Below are 24,929 nucleotides of genomic sequence, written 5' to 3' on the forward strand. Positions count from 1 at the left end.
TCTTAATTTTTAATATCTGGTAATATGATTCTATTAGAAATCTATGTTCTTAATTAAACAGAACATTTAATTAAGGTGCTTTTTAAGCGAGTGAAACAATTAGGTGAAAACACTTGAATGAAACATGTCATAATTAGTTTTAATAGAGTGTTAATTGGTACAACGTTTGCCAAGTTAATAATTACTGCTTATTAAATTTTCAATTATTCATTGTCATTTTGGTTTGAATAAAGATGAAAATTAGATAAACTGGATCAAGTGGAAGATATCTTTCCATGATAATTAAATTAGATCTTTTCTTTAAATGAAGTATTTAAGTCTTTCTTTGTTAATGTAATGAATAAGCGAGCAGAAAAAAAAATAAAGAGAAAAAAAAGTATATATATATATATATATATTTTTTTTTTTTTTTTTAATTAAAATTTGTTTATTACATTATTTCTATGTATTGTAGAAAAACATGATATTTTCTTTGTGTGGTGTCATAATTAAAAAAAAAGAAATCAGAAAACTGATTCCTAAAGAATATTTTCATTTGAGCAATTTAAAAAAAATCTGCCTTGCGTGAAATATAATTTAGGCAGTATTGTACATCGTAATGACAATTGAGCAATTAGTACATTATGTTTTCAATGTGTGTTTTTAAGTCTTGGTATATTATAATAAATCTGCAAATCAAAATAAGTGATTTAATAAAGCCTTACTGTAAAATGAATTTTTTTCTATAAATATATATACATGTGTTTGTACATGTTGATTACAGCTTGTTGTTCGTATGTATATACCATAGTGTGATACAAATTATGCTGGTCACTTATGCGTTGGGGTGTAACTAGTGTTGAGTGGACCCAAACTGTAAAAATCCGGATCCGCGCGGTTTCAGCATCCGATCCGGGTCTGACCCGGACCCGGGAATCCGGCTGCACGATCCGGATTCGGGATTTTTTTTTTTCTCTCTCTCTTTCGTCCCCGGATTCCACTCCCCATTGAAATATATAGGGCCGAACTCCGGATCGGATCCGGACTTCTTTTTCACCCCACCGGGTAGCCGCCGTATCCGGATTTTCAACTATCCGCTCAACGCTAGGTGTAACCCATTAAGGTTAATCAAAAATTTATAACATATCTACTGGTCCAAAAATAGAATCTATGATTAGAAAGTACGAAATTATATTGAAAAAAAAATATTTGATGGAGTTACTTAGAGCTGAGCAGATTGCTCCGTGCAACCTCGGTCCACAGTCCAAGTCAGTGGTCACTGGCAGTGTGCAGGACATGTGTGAATCTCCCTACCCTCCAGGTTCCCCAGGTCAACTGATGATTGATCATGCTGGTGTGTCCAACACCTGTACACCGCACACCACACACATGACGTCACGCCAGGCCGGTGAATCAAACACGGCAGCGGGAACACAGAATCTTAGGTTATTTGCGCGTTTCATATCCAGGGCCAGCGAGCAGTGACCTGGAGCATGAATCAAGGTTGTGCCAAGTGATCCACCATCTTTAGTGTTGTTTAAAAAAAAAAAAAACAAGAAAATTAAATCTTGCAGTTTTCATACTGACCATTGTGTCTCATAATAGGCTGATGTTTAAAGAGAATCTGACAGCTGATACATGCTGCCCGATCCACTGGCAGCTTATTAGACCTTTGCTGTATGATTTTATCCATACATGTTTAATTCTGAAACCTTGCAGCATTTTGGGGAGAAAATATAGTTCAACAGCCGAGCGGCATGGGAGACTATTTAGACAGGCAGGTCTACTGTGGCTTCTCTTTGCCCACTGCCCTGGAGTGACAGTTCTCACCCTGTATGCGTGTATAGGGAAGGAATGGCTAATATCATACACCCATGGCACCAGCGGGCACAGACAAATAAGGGCCCCTGTGCAGGAACAATATATGGGCCCTTGGCAATCTAATCATTCATCATAATGTACAATTCCACGTGCGTTGGAAGTAGAAATGGGTCCTTTTACCTCTTAAGCCCCTATAAGACTGCACAGGTTGCACCAATGATATGTCCATCCCTGACCCACTGTCTGATACATGCTACCCTTGCATCGGGCAGCATGTATCAGCTGTCAGGTTCCCTTTAACGTGTCCATACATTTTAATCTAAATTTTATATAAAAAGGCGAATTCAGCCACGGTGAATATTAAAAAATAGGTCACCCATATTTAAAGTCCAATAGTCACTAAGTAAGCTGAAAACAACATGCTCCAAGGGTTAAACACAGAGAACTCAGGGATGCTTGTCTTTTCAAGGTCTGATCTGTTGTTTATTTGCTGTTTGTTTAAGCAGCAGGACTAATCATTGCTTGGACTACAATGTTACTCTAGCAGTTCGGCATGCTCTTCTGATTGACACCTCACTGTCAATGTGCAATCTTCTATAGAGAGCCTGGTGTGGGCGTGGGCAGCTCTATCAGCTACAAGTTTAGATTGTGTCAGAATGGCTGCACCCAGTAATCTAAATAATACTTAGTTGGATTCAGTATCTCTTTGCCTACAATATGCTGCTCTCAGATGAGGTAGCCAAACCTGGCTGAAAGATTCCCTTTAAACTCCACACACTTATGGAGCATGCTCACTACTTCCCGTAGAAATCTGAGTCTTCGTCAACACTATTGCTTTCTCTAGGGGAATTTATATAATTTTTCTGTCTGTTATATATTGTTATTAGACTTATTCCCTTTTAATAGAACTCTAGAAATATTATGGCTAAGTACAGTAATACACTGAGTAGTGTGATTGAAGTTTACAGTTTTCTTGTTTGTTTTTTCTTCTTCAGCCCAATTTTCTATGTGCCTATCATTGTACTCAACTGCATCCACATATCAATGTACAAAGTGGCTGCATTCAAGGTGCTCTGGGTATATGTACTGTTTAATGACCCCTGCAGTGTAAGTGCAGCTATTTTACTGAAGATGGATTATGGAAAATTCAGGCATTTACCATGGTTAGAGAACACCATTTATATAGTTCATGCCCTTTTTCAGGTATCGGGTATTTCTGTCACACAGATTCTTATAAGTGAGCAGTTTTGGTTCTCCATTGTTCTTTATGGACCTCCCCATAGTATGTAGATTTACAGAAATATCCTACTTATCTTACAGAAGAAGCAGTAAACGAGGTGAAAAGACAAGCGATGGCAGAGCTGCAGAAGGCAGTGTCGGAGGCAGAAAGAAAAGCACATGAGATGATTACTACAGAAAGAGCAAAAATGGAAAGGACAGTGGCAGAAGCAAAGAGGCAAGCTGCAGAGGATGCACTCTCCGTCATTAACCAACAAGAAGACTCAAGCGAGGTAAAAAACATAGAAACGCCAGCCAAAGTCACAGGCCCCATCTTTGTGTCTGCTGTGAATAATAATTTTGTGTTTTAGGGACACATTCCAGAAAAGAAAATCCAAAACTATTGTGTGGTATATTTTTAAAGCTGAACTAGACCACTATAAGTTTTTTTTTTATATATATATAGAATTATTTGTATTAAATTGATGCTAGATAGAGATGAGTGGACCCATGGACGTTTGGTGGGTGCAGCCGGACTTTAGATAAAGTTCTGTTCGGGACCCAGACTTGACCTGAACCCTATTTGAAGTCACTCATTGGGGAGTTTGGCTCTTCTCCCACAAACAGCCAGAAATTCCTGAGCTTTTCCCGGTTTTTATTTTTGGTGCACCCTATATGCAATAATGCTTTTATTACCGCCAGTGACAGCCATCAAACACTGCAAGCAGCTTGCACTGGGCCAAGCACCAATCATACCTGAGCACAGTGATGCTCGTTCGAGTACTTAGTATACGTAAAGCACCCGAACTCTGATGTTTTTGTAAATTCCATGTTCGGTGCAAACCCCAAACGTTACTGTTCAGGTTCACTAATTTCTAATGCTAGTTAGTAGAGTTGAACGAATCTGAGGTTCGATGTTGGTATCAAACACAGACTTTACAAAAAAAAAAAGAGTCCGGGTGCTTTACATATGTAAACCACTCACGCAAGCATCGCTGTGCACGGGTACACTCAATACTCAGCCCAGTGCAAGCCAACTAATAACCGAAAGCTGAAGTATAACTATGTCTGGGATAAATCAGACAATCTTTATTATTATTATTATTATTTATTATTATAGCACCATCAATTCCATGGCGCTTTACATGTGAAAGGGGTATTCATAATAGGGACAAGTACAATAATCATAAACAGTACAAGACACAGACCGGTACAGGAGGAGAGAGGTCCCTGCCCACGAGGGCTCACAGTCAACAAGGGATAGATTAGGATACAGTAGGTTAGGGTAGGTACAATCAAAATAAGGTCTCCAGAGGAACACCCAAAAACCCAGATTACAACAGATATATTAAAATATGTAAACTTAAATAAACATAACAAAAATAAAAAATGCAGTGTGAGCCGCTTGCAGTGTTTGAACGGCTCCCACTGGGCTTAACAACAATATTCTTAATAATCGGATGTAGTGTCCAAACCAAACAAAATGAAAAAACCCTGCCCACACGCACCCAGAATTGATCTGTTGATGGCTGGCTGCATGTGGGCAGAGACCAGCACTGACCACTTAATGACTTCCACTGGGGTTTAGGTCAAGTCCCGGTCCCAAACCAAACTTGTATCTAAAGTCTGGCTGAACCCACCAAACCAAACTTCCACGCGTCCACTCTTCTCTACTAGTTAGCTAGATAGTCAAGTGACCATTTCTGTTGTTAGAACCCGATGAGTATCGTAATTTTCAGATTATAAGACACACTTTTCCTCCCAAAAATCTGGGAGGAAAATGAGTGGTGCATCTTAAAATCTGAATGTAGCTTACCGGGAGGTGGAGAATTGAGCTGGCTGCAGTGGGGGCTGTGCTGGCTGCTGTGGGGGCTGTGCGGGCGGCTGTGGGGGCTGTGCGGGCTGCGGAGCAGGGCGGTGCAGTGGGTGTCCTAGCTGCTCTGTTAACGTTGCGGCTTCAAATAATGGCGCTCAAAATCAGTGTGTGCGCAGTTGGAACTCTCAGCTCAAGATCTCATCTGCGCACACGCCACCTCTGGCCCATTGATCTCCCAGCAGCGGACTGAGGGAAAATGGTGCCCAGAGGTGGCGCATGTGCAGTTGAGATCTCGGCTTGTCACTGAGCCAAGAGCTCAATTTGTGCATGCGCCATCTCCAGGCACCATTTCTTTGAAGCCTGCACTGCCAGCAGCATCTGGGGCACCCACCGCACCGCCCTTGCGCCACACAGCCAGCACAGCCAGCACAGCCTCTGAAGCCAGCACTGCCCCCACCGCTGCCAGCACAGCCCCCACTGTAGTGCCTGTGCAGCATTCCCCTACTCCAGGACTCCTCTGCCTCCTGTGACCCTGCTCCACCACCATTGCCGATCCCATCCGGTAAGACACCATCGGAGTATAAGACGAACCCCCTTTTTTTCTATTTTTATCTCTAAATATGGGGTGCGTCTTATAATCTGGTGCATCTTATAAAACATAGTCGGCACGTCACTGCCAATATACATGTCACATGTTGGTGGTCATATGACTGCCCGCTTACTCTGGTAATAAATGGCAATCTTCACATAGAGAGATTATAGAAATTTAGCATCATGAACGCTGCCAGGATCTTCCAATCTGCAGTCACATAGAGTAAATGCAGAAGTTGTGATAAACCCTTTAATTTGCCATTCCACGCAGTACAAGCTGTTGAATATGCTTCATCAATAGGTAGATATGAGAATTGTACATAAAACCATAAGTTGAAATGCTCCAATTACAAAACTATGCGACAAGAAAAAAAACTGGCACTGAGCTCCAAATTCAACGTGTAACTGTGTCTTAATAGACAAAGCTAGCATTTAATTTGTTGCAGACGTCTTTGAGGATGAAAGACCCTTGTGGGATCAGTAGATGCCCAGAGTTTCATTTTAATGCATAGCAGATGAGTTCCCAAAGACAAAAGGAATTGATTTGCAACATCTGACAGTTTCTCAGGAAGGGAGTTAAAGGGAAGCAAACTGCTCCATGCAGGAATCAAATGAGCGCAGCCCATAATTGGCTTGGCATCTTCATGTTAACAAGTCAGATATTGATGAACATATTTGTACACATTCAATCGGGTCTTTGTTCTGTAATCGTAATATGTTATCCCTCTATGGTTACTTGTTTTAAAGGGAAAGTATGAGAACAACTGAGTGTTTCTGTGCCTGTTCACAGCATTCATTAGGTATTTGTAACGTTGTAGAACTGTTCCTAAAGTCTATCTGTATAGATGGTTTAAATTTTATATATCTTTAAGGGTTATTCTTGACACTGACATGTATGGCACCCAGGTGAAGAATAATTGAATAATTGGAAGTGGCCACTCATGTGCCAGTAGCTTACCAGAGTTTTTAAATAGATCTTGAATTCACATATATCAGACTTTAAATGTCAATTTTGGCAGTACCCATTTTCAAGCAAAGGACAGAATATCATGCAGTGAGTTACTGTCACGTTAAGTACGGGGAAGTACAAAGCGTATGGCAAAAGGGAAGGGAAACCCTGTCGCTAGGGAAAGGGAAGATGGTGACCCCTGACCAAACCTACTACTGATCCCTGGGGTCCCTCACCACCCTAGATAGGTTCTGCACGTACAGTATGTGCCGAGCCGGATACCTGACCATAGGTATCCCTAATGCTAGGCCATATATAGGGAACGGATGGGATGAGCTCTTTGTCAACCCTACTAAACAACTATAGAAGACACAAGAGAGACACACAGGGGAAAAAGCATGAACTCATTAGATGACTCAAGTAGAAGTTCAGCATAACTTCCAGCAACAATACTACAGATTAGTACAAACCATCTGCTTGCAACCTCAGCTTGAAGGAACTGAAAATATCACCAGCACAGTCCAAAGGAAGGAAGGGGTATTTAAACGCCAAGGAAATACTGACAATCAACAGCTGGATGGAAGTCGAGCTCCTGCTGGGATCAAAAGAGAGAGAGATGAATCCAGCAGGAAAGCTACCTATACCAATGAATACTGACAGCAGGAACAATAGAAAGTCAGGGAGCATTCTGCGCAGCCAAACGCTGTGACCTTCTATGGCCAGAAACCACATGACTGTCTGTCACACGTGACACAACCATGACAGTTACTCATCTAATGCATTGTGAAGCCACAGTCCTCCATAGAGACTAATGCTCTATCGCTCCTGTGGGGATGCTGCAGAGGAATTCAACACTTGCTTTCAGGTTCCAGAAGATCTGATCTCTGATCACCTTAAACTATTTTATCTTATGTCATATTTTACTCCTATTATTTCACTAGCTTGATTAAAATTGTTCTTCTATTTATTGGATTTGACTATTATTAGGTCCTGCTTCCTGTTTGATTATTGAGGATATTAAACTTCAGCCTTTAGATGAAACCCTCATTAGATAGGTCACAGGTTTTTTTTTTAACTAAAGTTAAAATGTAGTCCCTGAATTTATCTACTTTAGGATGAGGAAAGTAAAACGCCTGTCTTGTATTTGTGGCCAGCTTTATCCATGTAATAACCCATTATTATAGCTAATAGTGTAGCATTTTAGAACAATTGGCAATCACATTAATAGAGAATGACAGAGAAGGAGGGCAAAGGTGAAAAGCGGGAGATGGGGTGAGTCATGACTGATGAATGTGGTCATAACTCTTAACAGCTCTATTTAATGTGAAAGACACTTTATATTGCACGTGTTTGCAAGATTTGGATTAACCAGACACATGCTAAATACGTATAGTGCCTGATGCACTGAAGTTGACCTTCTCCTGTCCAGCATCGGTCCTTTACATGTGCACTTCTTCACGACAATTTGATAACTCTCCAGAGTACCCATCTAAGTCCAAAGATAGACAATATATTCTTATTGCCTAAAAAGTTTTCTTTCCTATCATTTCAGATTTAAGTGATTTACATTAGGACAGCAAGGATATGGCATTCCTTGCAGCATCTCACAGGGTGATTTTTGCAGTATAGAAGACCAACATGACACATTGTTTTTTCCATTTACAAAATATCGAATGACCAGTACTTTTGGGTCTACATTATGATGACTTTATTTTGATTGAGTCCTCAATGTAGTAGTTCTGAATTTGATATTCTACTACCTCATTTGTACATCATGCTATAGAAGATGTTGTAGTAGGCTTAGGCAAGATGTGGCCATAGCCCAATGAGCTGCGACAAATATTGTGTTGTCCATGTCTCATTTACATTGGTGGAATAGTTGGAGATTATTTTATTAATAGTTATTATTTTATTAATATTAATAATATTAATATTAATAATATTTTATTAATAGTAGACTTTAAATAGTCTTATTAAATTATTGACTTAAGTATTTGGACAAATGCAGAGGGTTGAAAAGTCAAATTTTGATCAATTTAGTACATGAAATAGAGAGATTAAAGAGATGTAATACAAACGAGTGTGGTGAATCCAAAAAACTGGAATAGTATTTATTCCTTCCAAGGACCTTACAAAGTACCAGTGGACATTTATTGTGTGTGGACTAATGGTGCTTTCAACAGCTTAAAAGGATTGTCCACTACTAGGACAACCCTTTCTGATTCCACATATTTCTCCCAGGTAAAATAATAAAAACTATACACACCACCCGTGCCTGCATTGTTCCAGCAGTGCCACAACTTGAGGTACCGGAGCTTCCGTGGAGGGTTTGTGACATCATGCTAGCCCCACATCCAATTGGTGCCGGTTTCTGTCTCCCTGCCTTTGGACCAAACGAGTTAATCAGCAGGAAGTGGGCCAAGCGGCTGTGGTCACTTCATGTTGATTGCTCGTTTAGTCCGAAGGTGAGGAGAAGAAAGCTAGCACTGATTGTATGTAGAATACAACAAAAATAAATTGATGCACAACATCTCATATATCAGGTAACCCATTAATCATAAAGCCACTACATATCAGATATTAGAAACAACAAAGAAAAGCAACGGGGATTCAAATGGCTAAAGATAAAAGTATATTTTTTATTAGTTAATCAATAATTATATCATAAATAGTCATTAAAGAAAAAACACTCATTAAAAACAAGGTGCTACTAGATGTTCACAAAAAAGGATTTTTGTGGGGGGGAGGAGAGAAGAGAGAGGGAAAAGAAAAATCCCAGTCTAATCCCACAAGAGGCAGACACAAAGGTACAAATTAAACAATTATGATTGTATGTAGGGCTAACGTGGCATCACAACCCCACGTGAGTACCAGCACCACAAGTCACGTAACCACTGGAATATCAGTCTTGGGAGGTGAGTATAGGCTTTATTATATTACTTAGGGGAAACAAGTGGAATCCAAATTGGTTGTTTTAGTAGTGGACAACCCTTTTAAGCTGTTGAAATCACCATTAGTGCACACACAATGAATGTCCATTGGTACTTTGTAAGGTCCTTGGAAGAAAGTAGTGGACAACCCTTCAATAGGAAAGGGTTCTTTAGAATTAGAGCAGTCAGACTGTGGAATGCCCAACTGCAAGAGATAGTAATGGCAGACACTACATCACTATTTAAAAAAAAGGTTAAACTTGACGGACCTATGTTATTTTTCAACCTATGTAAAGAAGAAGCTTGATGTTCTCAGTCTAGTGTTAAAGGCTATCCTCCCCTTTTCACCTCTAAGGGTAGTTTCAGATTCCCTTTAATATTATGCATGTGATACTACCTTGTGCTAAACAGCCACAAGTCCAAACTGAATGGGACTTAAATTGTTCTAAAACCATATGGTCATCTATACTTGGTTTAGTAAAATTGTGGAAGGTTTGCTTTTCGAGGACTTACTACAACCACCTGAAACCAGGCTTAGATAACGATGATCTACTGTGTATTGGTAGGCGGTGTGGGTCAGGTCGCCAGATTTCAGCCATCGTAAACCAAACTTAAATAACTATTTAAAGGCGATAGTTATATGTCATTCAATAGAGCTATGGTTGGTCTGTTTTATATTCTAGCCATCTGAATCCAGGCTTAGATGACTTTACAACCCTACAGTGATGTGTGTGTGGCTCTGTAGAAACGCAAGAGGGTCCGGTCTTGTGGATACATCACAGTTGCCTGAAACTGACCTTAAAAAAAAATTCAAAATTGTAAATACATCTTCTAATTCTTTGTGAGGCCTGGCACTGAGGTATCAAATGTTATTCCATCCCCTTAATTAGTACTTAAAGAAATAAATATTTTTCAGGCATGGATTGACCCTATAATACTGAACAAGTCAAATGAATAATTTCCATGTTTTACTGCGATGTCTGGTGAATAGTCGCAGTTATGTGCTCCCAGCCTATCGATAAAAGCCCATTGTTGCGTGATTTAACAAAGTATATGGGAAAAATTGCATGGTATGGCAAAAGTAAATATATCCTGAATCCATTTTCTGCGTGTAGTAATAGATTTTGACATCTCCAAAACTCGGCTAAGTTTAGACAATGTAAACCTGAAACCAGAAGGAGTGAATTAATAGCAGGTGATGCCAGACATCCAGTCTACAACCTCAACATTTAACTACCAAACAAAAAAAAAAAACATCTGTTTCTGTGTTTGGAAACTTTTTTTTCTTGGGATATTTTGAAGTGTTTTCAAAAGATGGGAACAATTTTAGAAATAGAAGAAAATAAAAGTTCCAGCACATGCATTTGTAATTATCTGGTTGATTCTGTATACTCTATGCTTTTCAATGGAGCCACATCTGATTTTAATCCGATGGAGCCAGTAAGTATTGGACAGATACCATATTTCCACATGGCAAACTTTCCAGTACCTTCTAAAGTCTCATTTAGACCATTCTACAATTTTACAGGCAGATATAGATTTTAATCATTTTTTTTAATTCAGTATTTCTAGAGCTTTATAAAATGTTTATTCTTTTTTACTATTTTGGTTTTTCAGAGTTTTACTCATTATAACGACTCATGAATATAGTTAACGGACATATTATGGCTATTTACTGCGCTTCCAATTTTATATATATATAGGACTATGGAATGTCATGTTTAATGCCATATTAATGGTGGTATTTGCCTCTAAAGGTCTGAGTTCTGGGGTAGAACGTGACAGCATGAAGAGCCCCAACTCTAAATTAAGGCAGCGTCTATAATTCCCAACCTCATGCTATTCACCGTTACCCAACTCTCCAAAAGCACTTGGCAAACTTATCTGACCCACCAAACTTATTATCTGGCCTAATACCTAAGCTGTTGTCCATAATTGTCTCATCTAGGCTATCAAAGAGTTTCTTAATCGGTTCCCTATCTCTTCCAACCTCTACTATCAACCCATTTTTCTCATGACCGATGTTGTTCGAACCCACCGATATCAGTGGGTTCACACAACAGGGGGGGAGCCGGACAACTGATCCTTGATGAAAATGTCATTGGACACTGCAGATTGCCGATAACATTGTTCTCCTGGAGACAAGCCGCCTTTCAAGATGTTATCTGGCGGCTTTCTCTTAAGGTGGTGTCACACACAGCGACGACGACAACGACGTCGCTGCTACGTCACCATTTTCTGTGACATTGCAGCGACGTCCCATCGCTGTCGCTGTGTGTGACATCCAGCAACGAGCTGGCCCCTGCTGTGAGGTCGTTGCTCGTTGCTGAATGTCCTGCTTCATTTTTTCGTCGTCACTCTCCCGCTGTGAAGCACACATTGCTGTGTGTGACAGCGAGAGAGCGACGAAATGAAGCGAGCAGGGAGCAGGAGCCCGCGTCTGGCAGCTGCGGTAAGCTGTAACCACTGTAAACATCGGGTAACCAAGGGAAGACCTTTCCCTGGTTACCCGATATTTACCTTCGTTACCAGCCTCCGCCACTCTTGCTGCTAGTGCCGGCTCCTGCTCTGTGCACATGTAGCTGCAGTACGCATCGGGTAATTAACCCTATGTGTACTGTAGCTAGGAGAGCAAGGAGCCAGCGCTAAGCAGTGTGCGCGGCTCCCTGCTCTCTGCACTGTGACATGTAGCTGCAGTACACATCGGGTTAATTAACCCGATGTGTACTGTAGCTAGGAGAGCAAGGAGCCAGCACTAAGCAGTGTGCGCGGCTCCCTGCTCTCTGCACATGTAGCGACGTTATGATCACTGCTGCGTCGCTGTGTTTGACAGCTAAGCAGCGATCATAACAGCAACTTACAAGGTCGCTGTTCGTCACAGAAAATGTAATGTAATGTAATGTCGCTGTCGCTATGTGTGAACCCAGCTTTAGAGATCACAGGAGAAGCTCTCCTGTGTATGGGAGATTTGGCTAAGATGGCTGTCAAGTAAATAATTGGCCAGAGCATTTTTCGTTCTACAGCCATCTAAAGGCTGCTTTACTCCAGACAATCTATCGTGCGATAGATCGTCAGGGTCACGATTTTTGTGACGCACATCCGGCATCGGTGGCGATGCCGGCCTGTGTGACACCTCCTAGCGACGCAGTATCGCTCACAAATCGTGAGTCGTGTACTGCTCACTAGGTTCCATAATATCGTTTAATTTAGTTGTTCATCGTGTGACACCCCGGTAACGATGAACAGCAGCTCACCTGCGTCACGCGGCCGCCGCCGGCTATGTGAAGGAAGGAGGTGGGCGGGATGTTTACGTCCCGCTCATCTCCGCCCCTCCGCTTCCATTGGCCGGCGGCCGTGTGACGTCGCTGTGACGCCGAACGTCCCTCCCACTCCAGGAAGTGGACGTTCGCCGCCCACAGCGAGGTCGCACGAGAGGTAAGTATGTGTGACGGGGGTTACTGACTTTGTGCGAAACGGGCAGCGATTTGCCCGTGACGCAAAAAGGACGGGGCGGGTACGATCGATTGTGAAATCGCACAATCGGTCGTACCATGTAAAGCAGCCTTAAGTTGTATGATCAACTTCACAGATTGTAACCGAGTATGGCCTAGGTTCTCTCTTCACATGTAACTTCTTCACATATTATTTACATTGTACATCCTTATATTATATTCTAAACTGATCTGGGTGTATGATGTATGGAACGCTTAAGTGCCAAGATATATGCTGGTGTCATATAAATATATAATATTAATGCTTTCTTGTCTCATAACTGTCATTGACATTTATCAACGTGAATGGTCAACTTGATCACATTAAATAATGTGTGGTTCAAAACTTGGGTTGATGCCCATAGACTAGAACTTTTCCATGTTTGAATTGGCGGTGGTACAACAAAAGAGATATAAATACCCCCCTGAAAATATGCTTATTAGCATTTAAATTTGGGACTGCAAAGGTTCCTTTGGTGGAGAACCAGGAAAATGGTATGATGATGACTGGGCTGCTGGAAAGTAATAGAGACAAATGCACTTTGTCCAGATGAACGGTGGTTTAATAAGTGGTCACACTTCTTCCTCAGGAGAACCACCAGGTTCCTTGGTGGAAGTTAAAGAGATTGGAATTACAGTCTATCGCTTTTAATAAAAATACTGTACATTGTTCATGGCACTTCCCCATGACTAAGCTGTATTAACTGCAGCGAAATGTGCATTGGGACGCTTCATTGCCAGGCTGCTACTTCACATCACTCTCAGTCTCTCCCTTTACAGGTATGTGCGCATTGTTGCAGACATGCCCCGGTCACTGCTTTTACTTTTGGGATTTATTTCTCTCTATGGTAGACTGGGTTTACTAAAGTAGTAGTTTTTAGCACTCCATCTTGGGTCAGTAGTATTATCCCTCTTATAGGTACACACTGTGCTACTTTAATTACATTTTCCTTTGGGAATTCATTCTAGACCTTTATATATTTCTTTGTGCTTAAAGCTTGATACTAGTTTATATTTACAGTCTGAGTGGTTTCATCTTTCTGTCCACTCTACCTCCCAATCCTTGATTTCTTGTCATCCTGTGTTTTTAACTATTTATACTTTGTACTATATACTCCTTGTTCTCCTTTCTTATTCATATTTAATACTTATGCTTTCTGACCCTGGGTTCAACATTCTAGTATGGCTTCAATGGCGCATCTATCTATCTATTTTTATATATATATATATATATATATATATATATATATATATATATATATATATACATATATATATATATATATATACATATATATATATAGTTCTTGTCATGTGCCAATCCCCTTTTTCTATTTTAAGACTTCTTTTTAATCAAAGCTTAGCAAACTTTCAAGTAAAGTTTGTCAGATGAAGGAAAGACGGTGGCATCATCAAACGCATTTCATAGGCTTGAAAAAGTAACTTGAAAGAGTAAAAAAGAAAAAAATGTATTTTTGTAAGTCAGAACATGTCTTTGCTGGTAGCGTCTTCTGTCATCTGCTGTAGAAAAACCAGAGCAGATTGTTTACATAGCATTTTGCAATTTCACTATAATAAGGCAAATTCAGTGGATTTGCACAAATGTCTCACCATGTGTTCAGAACACATTTCGTACTTTTTCCACCTGTGCTTGTAATTTACAGTTCGTTTAATGTTACTCTTTGAGGCAATGAACAACAGTTAAACCATTAAATGTTCTTATGGAATTTTCTTGTTTTTTCTTTCGATATTTTGTAGAGTTGCTGGAACTGTGGGAGAAAGGCAAGCGAAACCTGCAGCGGCTGTAATACTGCCCGATATTGTGGATCGTTTTGTCAGCACAAAGACTGGGAAAAACATCACCATATCTGTGGACAGACTATTCAAGCTCAACAGCAGGGAGAGACTCCGGCAGTCAGCTCCTCTGTTACGCCCAGCAGCGGTGCAGGAAGCCCGATTGACACTCCACCAGCAGCTACTCCGCGATCGACCACTCCAGGCACACCGTCCACCATAGAGACAGCTGCCCGTTAAAAACAAAAAAACAAAGACAAAAATTTCTTTAAAAACTTTACAGACTCAATGAAAACCAAGTCCTCATTCTCAGATGTTCAAAGATTTAAATGAAGTATCATATTTCATTGCTACAATAACAGTGGACTACTTTTATCTTACGGTAGTTGTGTAATAGTGAAGGCCAGTAACGGGTCACAATGACTTCTTATGGAAATCAAAGATATCTTTTTCTTTAGAAAACTGAAAAGAGAGTACAGAATATAACACAATGCTAGATTTGACCTCCTCCCTGGTATTTTACAGTAGCTGGGATTTAAAACTAGATGACCTCATTAACAAATGCTTTACCAAACGGCAAACCAAGAGATTGCTAACTGCTGTTGAGAGCAAAAACTGCTCACGTGAAAAATAAAATCACATTGTTCTTTATAGCAAGACACACAAAAAAAAAAAAGTCAAGATGAACCCCTCAAGGGCATAAGCGTTGGATACAGCAGTAGACATTTTAACAAGAAGATGAATGGCGTCCATGGGTTACGAACTGAACTTTGAAGACCCGCTACAAAAACTCACAAATGTGCAGCAGATTGGAAGAAACCACAGATGTTCATTATTTTTTTTTTCTTTCTGAAATAAATACAGTACTATCCAGGTCAACATGATGAAAGATGAGTTGCAGTGGGATATATATATTTAAAAAAAAATGCCATCATGGAAAAGGCTTCTTTCCTTTTGATATGGGATGGTCTTGTCCAATAGTAGCAAGTTGGCAATCATGACACCAAACAGTTGCCCCCAAAACAAACTTTTCGAAGCTCAATCCCTTTTTTTCCCAAGGTTCCACAAAGACAATCGGGTCTGTTCTAAGATTATAATTTGTTTTTTTATTATTGGAAGTGACAAAATGATAAAATTATGTCTACACGGTGGCTTCAGCTCCAGCCCACTTTTAACCAGAAAAATAATTTTCCATCCCATACCGTTTCAACTTAAAAGCTAAGTAGTTCTCTCGGTGTTTCGAACACTCCTGTCCTGTGAGGTTCTCCCCAATGGTGTTTTTTCTTGTAAATGTGATGGACAAATGTGAAGATGCATCGTAGTTCTCTAATCATGCCCACATTTAACCTCTTTATTCTTAGCTGGTGAGAAACCCGTCTCTTTCTATGCTGCTTTTATATCTGTAAATGTAAGTGATAAATCTCTAGTAGTACAAACAGCCCTTTTTTTTGTCTTTAAGAAAGGAAAAAAAAATAACGCTATTTACCGGAGCTGCTAATTCACTCTGTTATAAGATTTTTTTTCTGAAATCTAGCATGCTTCACGGAATGCTAACCTATTGGTGTTTTTGTAGGAGGGATGTACATAAATGTATTTTTGCACTGTCACAATGACTCCCTAGGCATGCATTTCTTTTTGTTTTTCATTTTGGAAAACTCCTTTTTTAAGTCCACCTCACCATTCGATCTATCAGTAGCATAGAGCCATAGTGAATTTTTTTTTTTATTATTTTTTTTTTTATTTATCTTTTTTTAAAGATTCACAAATAGGGACTTTGTAATAAAAGGAAAAAAAAGCAAAAAAAAAAGACAAAAACAAAATATCACATAAATGTTAAAGGGCAGTGCATGTGTATTGCTGTAAGGCTATGTATTTCTCATTTTAAATATGATAATTAGATTTTCCAAATGCTGAGGTGTAGAATGACGGCTTTAACTGCTGAATGTCGGGTCATACAGTATTAAACATAAAGGGAAGTCAGCCAAAGACTGATCTTAAGGACCAAAATTAAAAATTTCTTAAAGCACCAATACTATATTCCAAAAGATCAGCAGGTTAAACATGTCCAGTAAGGTACAGTGTGAATTCATTGATCTTTTTTTTTCTTCTTCTAATGTCCAGTGTCCAGACCAGGCTAAAAAATAAAAAACTAATAAAAAAAACAGTCTAAATGAAGGAAAATCCAAAATATCAGCCCATCTGTGCTACATCTGATAAGTGAGAGGGAAGCGTCATGGGATGTGTAGCTTTATTTTTGTGGTTTATGCTTATTCCTTGTGTAGGGCCTGGTTGTGTGCTTTGTCTTTGGGGCAGACTATACACTCGAGGCGGAGATTACAGGTATATTACCTGTATATTGTGATGTATTACCATAATGCAGTATTTTTACTCTACTTTTATCATGTTTTTTTGTTTATGTTGTTCGTCATATTTTTGGTTTGTTCTGAATTCTGAATCCGGTCTGATGATGCCTCCGTTGAGCGCAGTCATGGCCGATCTTTTATTAAGAGCCAAAGGCTAAACATACTGTACAAGGGGATTGAAGCACATGACCAGGACCCCTGAAACAAGTGATTTCTTGCCACGGTGCTCCTGGACCGATCTCCCTGGATCCATTGAGTTGTGTTTTATTGTCTGCGTGAGACACTGGACAGTCTTTTCTGTTGGAGCTCTTGTATGTTCAGTGTAGGAAGGAATGGAAAAAAATCTCAAAAATTCTGGAATTTTCCATAAATCATGTCATCTGTCAACCAACGTAGACCGTCTATTGTTGTGTAAAATATGGGTTCAAACCAATATGTCTCATTACTTTAATTCAGGGCACCCTGAGTGACATCAGATACTACTTCCCTCCTCCTAACGTTGAGCTCTCCTTCTCTCTTCTTTCTTTCTTTCCTTCTATTTTGCTACAGTCTCCTCAGTGGCAAAAAGTTTCACTCTACCTCTGACAGCATGTATATTGCACCAGTAGCTATCGAAACTGGTCTAGTCAAACCAAATGGGCATAACAAAAAACAGATACCAAAAGCGAAGCTCATACAGCTGCAAACCATATCACTTCTTGGTAACAAAGCAGACCTCATTATCTTAATAAAAAGATAAAAAAATACTTTCCTTTTTTGCTTGTCACTTATATGCAGGCTACGTGAGAGTATAATTTGTAGGTATAACACATTAAAATAATTAAAAAAAAATGTTCTCTTCATTGGATATAACTGAATGGTGGTCGCTGATAGGTTTAGGGCACCCCTCTCTCTATCTCTTACCCCTCTACTTCTTCCTTCTGGTCTTTCTCTTCTATCCTGTCACATGACTCGTGACCTGTGATAGGGCCGCCTATTGTCTTGTTTTCTTTTGTTTTCCTTTTTTCTGTTTTTAAGCTTTAATTTGTGTAGGTGCATGTCTTGGGGATTTAAAATACAAGGCTGGTTTACTAATGCAAAGCATGCCTAATTCTGGAATACTTAAAGTTGGGGTGGGGTGGGCTAAGGTGACTCCATGTTGTCCGAATTCTTCAGAGGACAGTAAATCAAATTGGAGACTGTTGAAATGCAGAAATGAAGTACTTTTTTCTAAATCATTATTATTTTTATTTTTGGGTTCTGCAACGTTATTGTGAAAAAAAAGTTGTTGTGCAATACTTATTTCAGACATGTACCACAAGTTAATGGTAGACTAACACTGGGTGAACAGGGGGGTGGGGTAGACATCATGCTTTTGTCAGCATAATCTTGAGCTTTCAAGTCTACTATGTCTGAACTGTGGGTTCTCGTTTATTCTTTTCCTTTAGTTGGACTGTAATGTATGGTCTGTCAACCTGTGAATCTTTAAAGTATGATTCAGGTATTGTTGTATTCTTTACTGTGTAATAAAAACATGAAAACGAAGTATTATATTGTTTCCATTTTTGGGGGTGGGAGAGTTATTCTCTAGAACAATGATTCTCAAACTATTAGCTGGGGCTAACTGGTGAGACGCCACTCATTTCTTCATCACCAGGTGCGACATACCTCCTAAATGTCACATATTCAGAGCAGTGGTGTACTGCCAATGGCGGAAGAACACGCGGCCGCTATGGGTTCAGGAAGACCAACCCTTTGCTACTTCCTCCCGTCATCACACTTTCAACTGTATGATCATTGCACATGTGGATACAATTGAAAGCAATGTTGATTTAGGATCACGTCACTGTCCGCTCCCTCCTTTATCATTCTCCCGCTGCATCTGACATCACATAGCTCAACACAGCAGGCACGATGATGTTACTTCATCATGCCCTCTGTTCAGTGCAGTGAAGCCACAGCTTCAGAACGCTCCCTCCAAGAGTGGAGCAGCAGGGGGCTGAGGAGAGGTGAGTACACGGTGGCCATAATACGACATGAATGACTATGGTTTGTGCATTTTACTATATGTAGGACTATGGTCTATGCATTATACTGTATGAAGGATTATGGGGAGTACATTATACTATATGGAGGACTATGGGGGTGAAGTATATTATATATAGGACTATGTGTTGCATTATGCTATATGGAGGACTCTGGGGGTGCATTATACTATATGGAGGACTATGGGGAGTGCATTATATATGGAGGACTGTAGAGGGTACATCATATCATATGAGGGGTGCATTATATTATATGGAGGACGATGGAGGGTGCATTATATTATATCGAGGATGATGGAGGTGCATTATACTAAGTGGAAAACTATGGAGGGTGTATTATTACATGGAGGACTATGTCCTGTGCATTATACTATAAGGAGAACTATGGGGGTGCATTATACTATATGGATGACTATGGGGTGTTCATTATACTATATGGAGGACTATGGGGTGTGCATTATTCTGTATGCATAACTATGGGGTGCATTATACTATATGGATTACTATGGGGTGTGCATTATAAGACTATCGGAGTGCATTATGGAGGACTATGGTGGGTGCATTTTATTTGAAGGTCTATGGAGGGTGCAATATATTATATGAAGTGCTATGGGATGCATTATACTATATGGAGGACTATGGAAGGTGCATTACACTATATGAAGTACTGTGAAGGATGCATTATATTATATGAAGGACTATGTGGGGTCCATTATACTATATGGAAGACTATGGTGGAAGCATTATACTATATGGAAGGCACTGTGGGGCCCATTATACTATATGGAAGGTTATGTTGGGGCTATTATATTTGGACGGCTATGTGAAAGTCATTATACTATTTGGAGTGTTATGTAGGGGCTATTATAATATTTGGAGGGCTATGAGGAAGCCTTTATACTTTATAAGTGATAGGAATAAGCGAACCTGAACTGTATATCTCGGATTTGAGCATTGGACGTTGGGTGTCCGGTATGAACTCCAAACATAGACTTCTCACAGAAGTCTGTGGTCAAGTTTGGCGTTCGATGCTGAATAATGTTTGATGAAAGGCTGCAGCACAACCAATCAACAATGGTGAGGTCAGAAGAAGTAGAGGCGGGTTTAGATTGGGTGGCTGAGAGTTCCTCCAGTTCCTTTGTCTTCCGTCTGGTCCCCTGCTGAAATCACAGAGTTTGTACTTTTGGCCCATTGCCATCTGTTTTACATCTCACCCCCTAGGAAATGAGGCAAGTAGCCTGAGCCCCAAGTTATGAAGCAGTCACTTCAGCTTTTTAATAACTTCTTTGGCTGGGGTTCAACAGGCAATCCACCTAGCCTTCCACAGAAGTGGCAGAGATTGAGTGCACTGATGTCCAATCACTTGATCAGTTTGACGATGAGGATGTGGAAGGGCTAGTGCACACTGTCAGCGGATCACCACAGCACATCTCTGATGATGATGATGATGATGATGATGATGAAACAGAGGTGCCAACTACAGCAGCTTTCGGCAGTGTGCAGACCAACAAGGAGGGCAGGAGTGAGGAGTAGGTGAAAGATGATGCAGGAGATAATAAGGTCCTCAAGGCCATCCAAGTGACGTGCCCAGTTTGAAGGAAGAGGTGGTGATCACAAGGGCTGTTGGATGGTGAGGTATCTGAATGCAAAGCACGAGCTGCAGTGGAGTACACACCTGAAAAAAATAGGAAAGATCTGAAGCTTCTCCTGCTCCCTCTTCTTCTGCCACTTTGGCGACCTCCTTCTCCCTCTTCCTAGCAACAGGGCCATCTGACTCCCTGCAAAGAGAGTATGTGACAGCACCACCACCAGCTGTGTCACCGAGCATCTCCACACACCATTCCATGGAAGCGTTCATCCCCCAAAAACTGGAGAAAAGAGAAAGTGCCCCCCACCCACCCATGAGCATTGGTCCTGAATGGCAGCACTTCCAAATTCCTGGCCTTTGAAATGTTGCCATTCTGGCAGGTGGATGTACAAGTTGCGGAGAAAATAAGGTATGCATGCGCAACACCATAAGTGGCAAGGTCCACTTAACACCAATTCGTGGACCAGTAAGCATGGCTAAGTGCTGAATTTGATGGTGCCGGAGTTCTTGAAGTATTAGCCCGAGATGTCAGAGCTTCTGCAGAAAGTGGATGCACCTCTGTGTACTCAGCTTGCTGCTGCTTGCCTATCTGTGTTGTAGCATAACATCTGCCTTCCTGCTCACCACTTCATATGCGACAAACCAACAAGGTGGAACTTCACCTTGCACAAGATGAAGACACTGAGTGAGCAGCAGCAGGTAAAAGTGGAGTTTCTTCTCCAGCATGCACAGGTGAGTCGCTCTATAGAACACCACTTTACGACTGAGTGGGCCTCCATGCATGATGCATGTGCTGTGTTGTGCTGCTTCTGTGTCGCCCAGGGATAAAGGGTACTCAGATCCAAGCCACGGGGTCACTTCTGTGGGTATCACGGTGGCGTGACCCGGTCTGTGATCCCAGGCTCCACAGTAAGAAGGAGATTAGGTAAGGGAGATTGTCCGTGACGCCACCCGTGGTGTGCGGTGAGGTAACAGAGCACCGCCGCTGCCGGTAAATGGATCCCAGGGATGGTGGTGGGCAGCAAGGTGGTGATTTCCCTCCACGGGTAGGGTGTTGGTGTCCCGGGACCCCGGTGAGGTGGTGCAGGGCGGAGATGGAGACCGTCTGAGAGCTGTGCGCCCGGTTGGACCGGGGATGTTGTTACTCACAGTTCGCTTTGCCAGAAAATTCACACAGAGCCAGGAATTCACCAGAAATTGCTGGAGTCCACAGCCTTCGGTACGGAGGGTATTTAAGTCCCACACACGGTGCAGCAGACCCCTGTTCTTTCCCTGCAGTCAGGTGCCTCTTTCTCCACTCTTTCTCTTTCTTTCCTCCTCAGCTGGGAATGGGGAGTCCACTCCCCTGCAGTGATCCGGGATCTCCTTCAATACCGGCGGGCCACTACCCTGCCCCGGTCACCAAGTCCCTTCCTCACTAACAGCCTGTCCTGGCACTTTTGGAGCACGCTTCTGTAGCAGCCCGGGAGCTACAACTCTGGGCTCCTCTCCTCTCCCTCTCCCCACACACTCTCCTCCAGCCCCTCCCCTCCTGCTCTGTTTTGCTCTCACACTGGGGGGAGGGTGTTTCCTGCTGCACTGGTGTGGGATCAGGTTACCAAGGAGGAGAATTACCTGCTCTTTGCTGTATTTCTGCAGGTCTGTGACACCCTGGTTTTGCCAGGGCGTCACACACCCCCTTGGTAAAACACAGCCCGTCCTCGGGCTGTCTGGGCACCGACATTTATTGTAACGGGAAAAAGAAAGTGCACACATTACAACTAATCATCTTCCCACATCGGGAGTTACTTTTTCTTAAACTCCAACCATCCTGCCCCCCCTCACCTGCTGTGCAGATGGCATCCTCCGGGAACTTGAGGATGCTCAACAGGGGTGACAGTCCACAAAATAGTCAACTTTAAACTTGCGGGTAGCCGTCCATGTTCCGCTACCACTGCTACTGCTGCCGCCACTCCCAGTACGGGGCACGAGTTCCGTGCTCTGCCTCCTGCTCAGGAGCCAGGCCCACTCAGATGCCCTCGGCGCTGGCTACAACCGGTCTCGCTAACTGCCGAGGGCTCCATCTCTCACTGGCCTGCTCCTCTCTGCAGGTGCACTCCAGCTGCTCAACAGCCGGGACGGGGTACCTGGGAGCGGCAGGCGCCGCATCTGAGGCAGACTTCCAATCGGGTGTCGCCTCTGCTGTGGCCGGGTGGACTGCCGGGGCCGACGTCATCACCGTTGCGGCCGGGCGGGACTGCCGGAGCCAGATGACATGTCATGGGGGTTGCGGCTACTGCTTGTCCAGGAACGGAATTAGGCAAAGTCCTGGTGTCCCTGCCTTTACAGTCCTGGTCACATGAACTGCAGTTCCTTCTTACTGCTCCCCCTTGGTACTCGGGAGCAGTCCTTCTAGCAACTTTTAAAGTTTTCCTTTCGCTTCCGGTCCTCCGGAGCTTTGCTTCCGTCCGCGTTTTCAGGGGGCAGAGCCTCTTTTTTGCGCCCGTCGCTCGGGGAAGAAGGCGCCAAGCTGTTGTTTTTGGCGCCTAAAATGGCGGCTAAAATGGCGGACTTCGGGATTTTTCCTCAGCGGGACGCCGCTGACGGACGGGACGAGGCGCACTTCCACTGGTAAGTGGATGGGTTCGATCCTGTTCGTGACGCCAAAATGTGTTGCCCAGGGATAAGGGGTACTCAGATCCAGGCCACGGGGTTACTTCTGTGGGTATCACGGTGGCGTGACCCGGTCTGTGATCCCAGGCTCCACAATAAGAAGGGAATTAGGTAAGGGAGATTGTCCGTGACGCCACCCGTGGTGTGCGGTGAGGTAACGGAGCACCGCCGCTGCCGGTAAATGGATCCCGGGGATGGTGGTGGGCAGCAAGGTGGTGATTTCACTCCACGGGTAGGGTGTTGGTGTCCCGGGACCCCGGTGAGGTGGTGCAGGGCGGAGATGGAGACCGTCTGAGAGCTGTGCGCCCGGTTGGACCGGGGGATGTTGTTACTCACAGTTCGCTTTGCAAGAAAATTCACACAGAGCCAGGAATTAACCAGAAATTGCCGGAGTCCACAGCCTTCGGTACGGAGGGTATTTAAGTCCTACACACGGTGCAGCAGACCCCAGTTCTTTCCCTGCAGCCAGGTGCCTCTTTCTCCACTCTATCTCTTTCTTTCCTCCTCAGCCGGGAACGGGGAGTCCATTCCCCTGCAGTGATCCAGGATCTCCTTCAGATACTAAACTCTGCAGGGTAATCAATACAGAGGAGGATAATTTTATATTACAGGGAGATTTATGTAAATTGGAGGTTTGGGCTGAGAAGTGGCAATTGAAGTTTAATGTAGATAAATGTAAGGTCATGCACTTGGGTAGAGGAAATAACATTTATGATTATGTACTTAATTGTAGAACACTGGGTAAAACAGACACAGAAAAAGACTTGGGTGTATGGGTGGATGGTAAACTTCACTTTAGTGGACAGTGTCAGGCAGCTGCTGCCAGGGCTAATAAAATAATGGGATGTATTAAAAGAGGTATAAGTGTTCATGAAAAAAATATAGTTCTACCTCTGTACAAGTCACTAGTGCGACCGCACCTAGAATACTGTGTACAATTCTGGTCACCGATATATAAGAAGGACATAGCTGAACTGGAGAGGGGGCAGAGAAGAGCGACCAAGATTATTAGAGGAATGGGTGGGCTGCAATACCAAGACAGGTTATTAAACTTGGGGTTATTTAGTTTGGAAAAACGAAGGCTTAGGGGGGATCTAATCACAATGTATAAATATATGAGGGGACAGTACAGAGACCTTTCCAAAGATCTTTTTACACCTAGGCCTGCGACTGGAACACGGGGGCATCCGCTACGTCTTGAGGAAAGAAGGTTTAATCATAATCACAGACGAGGATTCTTTACTGTACGAGCAGTGAGACTATGGAACTCTCTGCCGCATGATGTTGTAATGAGTGATTCACTACTAACATTTAAGCAGAGCCTGGATGCCTTTCTTGAAAAATTTAATATTACCAGTTATGTATATTAGATTTTATGACAGGGTATTGATCCAGGGAACTAGTCTGATTGCCGGATGTGGAGTCAGGAAGGAAATTTTTTTCCCCATTGGAACTTGTTTGCCACATTGGGTTTTTTTTGCCTTCCTCTGGATCAACATGTTAGGCTACGGGTTGAACTAGATGGACTTAGAGTCTCCTTCAACCTTAAAAACTATGATACTATGATACTATGATACCGGCGGGCCACTACCCTGCCCCGGTCACCAAGTCCCTTCCTCACTAACAGCCTGTCCCGGCCCTTTTGGAGCACGCTTCTGTAGCAGCCCGGGAGCTACAACTCCGGGCTCCTCTCCTCTCCCTCTCCCCACACAC

The 24,929-nt window shown here is 42.3% G+C and overlaps 1 protein-coding gene across 8 annotated transcripts in view; it reads left to right on the forward strand.

Annotated features, from left to right (window-relative positions):
• RUNX1T1 (RUNX1 partner transcriptional co-repressor 1) overlaps positions 1-18,476 on the forward strand; it is a 220,292-nt gene extending 201,816 nt beyond the window's left edge. For all 8 annotated transcript variants that reach the window (XM_075353092.1, XM_075353091.1, XM_075353098.1 and 5 more), the window contains 2 exons: positions 3,121-3,311; positions 14,554-18,476. In XM_075353092.1, coding sequence (XP_075209207.1) covers positions 3,121-3,311; positions 14,554-14,829 — 467 coding nt within the window. In that variant the 3' untranslated portion in view covers positions 14,830-18,476. The remainder of the gene's footprint in view (positions 1-3,120; positions 3,312-14,553) is intronic.
• The last annotated feature ends 6,453 nt before the right edge of the window (positions 18,477-24,929 follow it).

This window comes from Anomaloglossus baeobatrachus, chromosome 6 (assembly GCF_048569485.1).
Source record: "Anomaloglossus baeobatrachus isolate aAnoBae1 chromosome 6, aAnoBae1.hap1, whole genome shotgun sequence".
NCBI lineage: Eukaryota > Metazoa > Chordata > Amphibia > Anura > Aromobatidae > Anomaloglossus > Anomaloglossus baeobatrachus.